The sequence below is a fragment of the Pithys albifrons genome, chromosome 5 (assembly GCF_047495875.1).
Source record: "Pithys albifrons albifrons isolate INPA30051 chromosome 5, PitAlb_v1, whole genome shotgun sequence".
In the NCBI taxonomy this organism is placed as follows: domain Eukaryota; kingdom Metazoa; phylum Chordata; class Aves; order Passeriformes; family Thamnophilidae; genus Pithys; species Pithys albifrons.
In genome coordinates, this window is record NC_092462.1 from 75,406,260 (window position 1) to 75,412,721 (window position 6,462).

At 55.0% G+C, this 6,462-nt stretch overlaps 1 protein-coding gene across 1 annotated transcript in view; it reads right to left on the reverse strand.

The window, feature by feature from the left end:
* Nucleotides 1-506: 506 nt before the first annotated feature.
* The window catches only part of GFRA4 (GDNF family receptor alpha 4), a 76,674-nt gene continuing 70,718 nt past the window's right edge, over nt 507-6,462 (reverse strand). Inside the window, exon 8 of the mRNA XM_071555271.1 lies at nt 507-4,722. Coding sequence (XP_071411372.1) covers nt 4,576-4,722 — 147 coding nt within the window. The 3' untranslated portion in view covers nt 507-4,575. The remainder of the gene's footprint in view (nt 4,723-6,462) is intronic.

Consider the following 6,462-nt stretch of genomic DNA (forward strand, 5'->3'; position numbering starts at 1 on the left):
ATTGTTGGGGTGTCTGTGCAGGGCCAGGGCTGGGACTGGATGGTCCTGGTGGGTCCTCCCAGCTCAGGATGTTCCATAATTCTATTTAAACCCTGAATGCAGAAACCCTGAGCTTTGGGACAGTGGAATTCTGGAATCATTTAGGATGGAAAAGACCTCCAAGACCACCCATAAGAACCAGTTAAGGACCAGTTCCACCATGACAGGAGGGACTTGTGACCCCACCCACCACTGAGGTTGAAGCAAATAAATCCTTTTCAGGTGCCAGGGGTTGGACTGGATGGTTCCTGTGTGTCTCTTCAGGATATTCCATGACTGTGATTCCACCCAACCTGCTCAGCCGAGCCCCACCACCCTTCCCACCCCCCCAGGACATCCCCCAGCCCTTGGATCAGCGAGCTCAGCACCCCCTGCCCACCCTGGCACTGCCAACCTGGGAAGAGCAGAGCTCAGGAAAATGCACATGTGCTTTATTCATGGATATGTTGGAATGATGACATGGACAGAAGAGAGAAGCACAATCTGCCCCTCAGGGTGGGCACACACCCCCCCCCGACCCCCTGCAGGTGCCCACGCAGGGGTTATTGCTCCAGCAGCAGGTCCCTGTGCCCTCCCTGCTGCTGCTCCCACTTGGACAACAATGCCCACAATGATGTGACACGATGCCAACCTGTGTTTGTCCACTCACAACCTCTCCTGGGCTCCAGACGCCCTGGGAGAAGAGCTGAGCAGCCCCCAAAAAAAGAGTTGGGTGGTTACAAAAGGTCTGGCTGGTCCTTTCATCATTATTTTATCATTATTATTTTTTTTCCCCATGAGTCTTCTTTGTGCTTACAGAAGTCCCCACAAATGGAGTAATTCCTAAAAAAAAAAATTTCTCCCTTTCTCTCTCTGTTTTGTCTCAGTCCTTTGCCTTTCCAAGCAGCTTTGGGGGTTAAAGAGACTCAAAAGTGAAGATTTGTGGTTTGCTCCACAGAATTCAGCAGGGTTGGCATTTCATCCCAAAAATCCCAAATTTCATCCCAAAAATTTCATCCCTGGTTTTCCACAGGGGAAAAGCCACGACCTGTGCACGTCTTGGTGGGTGGGAGGAACCCAACCAGGATCCCATTGCTGAGCAGGATTCCAAAGTCATCCCTTTTTTTGGCAAAGTTTGATTTGTGAGCAGCATTGGAGGGAGAACTGACATCAAATATTGGTGAAAAGGCAGAAATGATCAGGAAAAAGCCAGGAAGGTTTGGGGGTTGATGTTTTTTTTTTAAATTCCCACTCCTGTGACTCCTTCCTGGCTACACTCACCTCATCCCAAAGAATCCTTGGACCACAGGGAAGCCCTGGAAGGGCAGGATGTGTCCTGGGACAGGAGATGGGAATTTGGGGTCTTGTTCACCTCTGATGCTCAAAGACAACACCGTAAGGAGCCTTCAGAGCAAGATCTCCCTGGGAGTGTCCAAGGCCAGGCTGGATTGGGCTTGGAGCACCCTGGGACAGTGGGAGGTGTCCCTGCCCATGGCAGGGGTGGCACTGGGTGGGCTTTATGGTCCCTCCCCTCCCACTCCATGACTGTGATATAAACCCAGGGGAGATGATGGCCCCTCTCACTGAAATTGTTACAAATCGTGTCAGATGAACCTTCCAAAGAGCGAGCCCAGGCCACTGGAGCTGCTGGGGGATGTGGCACTGGACTAGGACACCTGGAGGTGGGTCTGTGAGTTCTCCATAGCCATTTTCCACACCACCAATCTGGAAGGAGAGGGGACAGGCATTTTCAGTCATCCTGACCCTTTCCCTGCTGGATGAGAAGGAAATGGCCAAGTGGCACTTCACTGACGAGAGCTGTAAGAGCTCCAGGATGGGAACTCCTGGGAAGCAGCTGGCACTTGGACCCCCATCCCACCCAGAGACTCAGCCTGTGGGCCATTAAAGGCTGGTGGAGACAGGAAAAGCAGGGAATGACCACAGGACTGGGCAGGAAAGGGACACAAGAAGGCAATTCCCAGTGTGACCTCATGGAGCTGAGGTAGTTCCTTGCCTCTGAAGGGTTTCATCCCCCTCCCACCTGTGGCTCAGAGGACACAAGTTCTGCAGTTGTAATTGGGTTACTTGCTCTCCCAGAGGACACTGAAGTCCTGGATAAAGGGGACATGTTCACAGGAACTCTGTGTATGGATGTGGCAGCTGGAGAGGACCTTCCTGGAGCTCTCTCTCCCTCCCTCCCTGCTTCCCTGACCTGGGTGAGCCTCTTGACCACAGAGTTCTCACCTGCAAGTCCCAGCTCAGGGTGGGACTTGGCAACCTGAACACAGGCCTTGGATCTTGGCATGTTCCTCTGCACACATCTTGAATCTTGGCATGTTCCCACCCTGCACACAGCCTTGGATCTTGGCATGATCCCACCCTGCACAGTGTTGGATCTTGGCATGTTCCTCTGCACGTCTTGGATCTTGGCATGATCCCACCCTGCACACAGTGTTGGACCTTGGCATGTTCCTCTGCACACATGTCTTGGATCTTGGCATGTTCTCACCCTGCACAGTGTTGGATCTTGGCATGTTCCTCTGCATGTCTTGGATCTTGACATGATCCCACCCTGCACACAGTGTTGGACCTTGCCATGTTCCCAACCCTGCACACAGCTTTGGACCTTGCCATGTTCCCAACCCTGCACACAGCTTTGGACCTTGGCATGTTCCTGTGCACAGCCCTGGATTAGGAAAACCAGGAGCTGCAACCCCCAAGGAGCAGAACTTTGGACAGGATGTCCCAGGAGGGTTTCTGTGCATGTCTGGCACACCCACAGGTGTTCAGCTCCAAACAAGGGTGGTTTCATCTTGGACCAAAACCCACAGAAGGTGCTGCAGTTTCCCCAGCAAAGTCTGAAGCAACAACCAGTGGAAGGTGTTCTGCAAGGAATGGGAATATAAAGCTCTGGAGTTTGCTGTGTCAGACACTGCTAAGCCTTTCCATGGATCCAAATACTAAGGATCTCATGATGTTCCTTGGAGGAACAAGGAACTACAGATGTTCCTTGGAGGAGCACAAGCCAAGGAATAAATGGGCTGCTGGAAAACCCAGCCCTAAACGCTCAGGGAGAACCTGGGTCTGCTTCTGTGCCTCCCACAGCACCGAGCCTGGAGCAGCATTTATCCTGGGAAACCCTCTCACCATTCCTTGCTTCTTTCCTGGCTTGATGTAGGAAGGGGTTCAGCCCCCCAGGAAGGCACTGGGACTCCTCAGCTCAGCTGCTCGAGGTAGCCCAAGGTCACACCAGAGACACCTTTGTCCTGCTTTCCCTCCAGCTCTGGCTGCAGCTCAGTGGAAAGGGTCAATTCACCAGCCTTTGTTTAGGGGACCTCTTGGCTGGGCAAAGCTGGTAGGAGAAGTCCAGGACCTGGTAGGAGAAGTCCTTCCCCTGCCCACCTGGCCATGAGTTGCCTCTGCAGCTCCTCAGGGAGGGGAAGCCACAGCAAAGCACTCCCTACCCATGGCAGGATCCATGGCATGGCCCTTCCACAAACTGGCTGGGTACTTCCAGTGGGTGTTCCCACTCAGGGTGGCATCCAGCAAACCTTCCCTATCCTACCTCTTCCTGGGAAAACTGGTGGCATCCCTTGGCTGGAGATGCTCTGTGGGACTGATGGATGCACAGCTGGCACGTGAGAGTGGGTTGTGTGGGGTTGGCACATCGATCCCTGCTGGAGAAAGCTTAGCTTGGAGTGGGACAACATTGGCCTCTGGTCATGGAGAGGACAAAACAAAATTCCCCAAACACTTTGCAGGACCAATGGATGAAGATTCCTGGATTGGGACACATGAAACCAGCTGGGAACAGAACACAACACGTTTCCTCCTGAACACCAGCGACACCTGACACGTGTTGCCCAAAAAAAGGAGGGCCCAGGGGTGGGGGGGCACCTGGGGCATTCATGCTGGTTCTGCTCTGCTTTTCCAGAGGGTGGACAATCCCTTCCAGCCAGTTCCCAGTGTGGCTACTTGGTCCACCCCAGAGGTGCTTCAGGTTCCTCTTCAGTGAACAAACTCAACAACCTTCTCACCAGTGCTCTCGTTTCTTCAGACTGAATGAACAAGGTGGGTTGTCCTTCAGGTCCTGAGCAAACCTGGAGACAGCCTGAACTCCACATCACTTGAGGAGCCCCACAGACCAGTCAGGGCTTGGGGAAACCTCCTGACAGCTCATCCAGCCTTCACAAGTCTTTCCCCTCCTGGATGGGGCAGGCAAAAGCAGCCCCTTTGCAGCTCTCATGTCTTGGCTCAACTCTCTCCTTCATCTTTTCCAAGGGGATTGTCCATGGCTCCAACCCCATCCACAGGGAGCTGGAGGGGCACCAACCCAGCTGTGGGGTGCAAAGGTGGCCAGGACCAGGAATGAGCTGGTTGTTGATGATGCTGATTGTAGAAAACCAAAGAAATCGGCGGAGGGAGGAGGAGGAGGAGGAGGAAGGGATGCCCAAACACTCCCCTCTCCGTGCCAGCCCGTCCCTCCTCCCCAAAAAGTTACTGCTCTGGTTGTTTTGTAAAGAAACCACCACAACTCGAGTCCGTGCCTGCCCTGCCTCACATGCCTGAGAGGCTGAGCAGAGCAGGGGCCAGGAGGAGCCACAGCCAGCGAGAAGGGGCTGCCCAGGGGGAAGGGGCTGCTGGGCTGGAGCTCCCTGAGGACAACCGGGTGGAGCCACGAAGAAGCCGCTCCTCGCCCGCCATCTGCAAGGGAAGGGAGGCAGAGTGAGGGGGGGGGGGGACAATGGAATGGGTGGGAAGGGATCTTAGAGACCACCCAGTGCCACCCCTGCCATGGGCAGGGACACCTCCCACCAGCCCAGGGTGCTCCAAGACCTGTCCAACCTGCCCTTGGACACTTCCAGGATTGGGCAGCCACAGCTTCTCTGCCCAACCTGTGCCAGGGCCTGCCCACCCTCCCAGCCACCAATTCCTTCCCAACATCCCATCCATTCCTGCCCTCTGGCAGTGGGAAGCCGTTCCCTGTGTCCTGTCCCTCCAGGTCTTGTCCCCAGTCCCTCTCCAGCTCTTCTGGAGCCCCTTCAGGCCCTGCCAGGGGCTCTCAGGTGTCCCTGGAGCCTTCTCTTCTCATAGTGACCCCCCCAGCTCTCCCAGCCTGGCTCCAGCCCAGAGGGGCTCCAGAATCCTGGAATGGGTTGGGTTGGGAGGGACCTTAAAGGCCATCTCAATCCCCTCTGCCATGGGCAGGGACACCTCCCACCAGCCCAGAGTGCTCCAAGCTCTGTCCAGCCTGGCCTTGGACACTCCCAGGAATGGGTCAGCCACAACTTCTCTGCCCAACCTGTGCCAGGGCCTGCCCACCCTCCCAGCCACCAATTCCCACTCAATATCCCACCTATCCCTACTCTCTGTCAGTTTGTAGTCATGCCATTTCCCTTGTCCTGTCACTCCAGACCTTTGGAAATAGTCTCTCTTTAGCTTTTCTGTTGCTTCTTCAGCTCCTTGAAGGTCACAAATGACCTACCCAGGGAGGGGGTGGATTCTCTGACCCTGGAGGTATTTAAGGTGAGACTGGATGTGGCACTGAGTGCCATGATCTGGTAATCAAGGTGGGGTTGGACCAAGGGTTGAACCTGATGATGTCAGAGGTCTCTTCCAACCCAACTGATTCTATGATTCTATGAATTGGCTTATCCCAAAGCTTCTCTTCTCCTGGTGAACAATCACAGCTGTCCCAGTTGAGCTGCCCCAGCCCTTTAACCAACTTGGTGACCCTCCTTGGTCCTTCCAAGGACTCAGTGCTTGCTGCAGCCCCAGGTGGTCCCATGTGCAGAGGGGCCAGGCTTGGTCTGAGCACCCACACCCTGTCTGGAGGCTGCTGAGCCCTGCAGGAGATGGGGGGGAAGGTGGTGGCACATCAGGGTCCCCTCGTGGGCTGGGCACTGGTTGGAGGTGTCTCTGTGTGAGGTGGGTGCCAGGCTGCCCACTCAGGTCAGGGGAGATCCATGTGCTTTATGAAGCCACTGCTGGCCAGTGGCTTGACCTGGTGGCCTCAAAGGTGGAGATGTCACAGAATCATGGGATGGTTTGGGTTGGAAGGGATGTTAAAGATTATCCCATGGCAGGGGGTGGCAGGGACACCTCCCACCAGCCCAGGGTGCTCCAAGCCCTGTCCAACCTGGCCTTGGACACTTCCAGGGCTGGGGCAGCCACAGCTCCTCTGCCCAACCTGTGCCAGGGCCTCACTTGGATTTCTCTGAGGTTTGGGGAGCACCAGCTCCAGGGAAATGTTCCAAATCTCCAAGTTTGGGGCCTGGTGAAGGCATCTCTGTGCTCTGCATGGCCACCAGTGCCTTGGAAAGCAGTGAAGGAAACTCAGAGCCACTTTTCTCCACCTCCCAACCTGCTGCTCTGGGAAAACAAGGAGGAGGGAGGTGAAAATCAGGTGTTTTCCCAGCAAAAGGAGCAGCAGAAAGGTTTGAA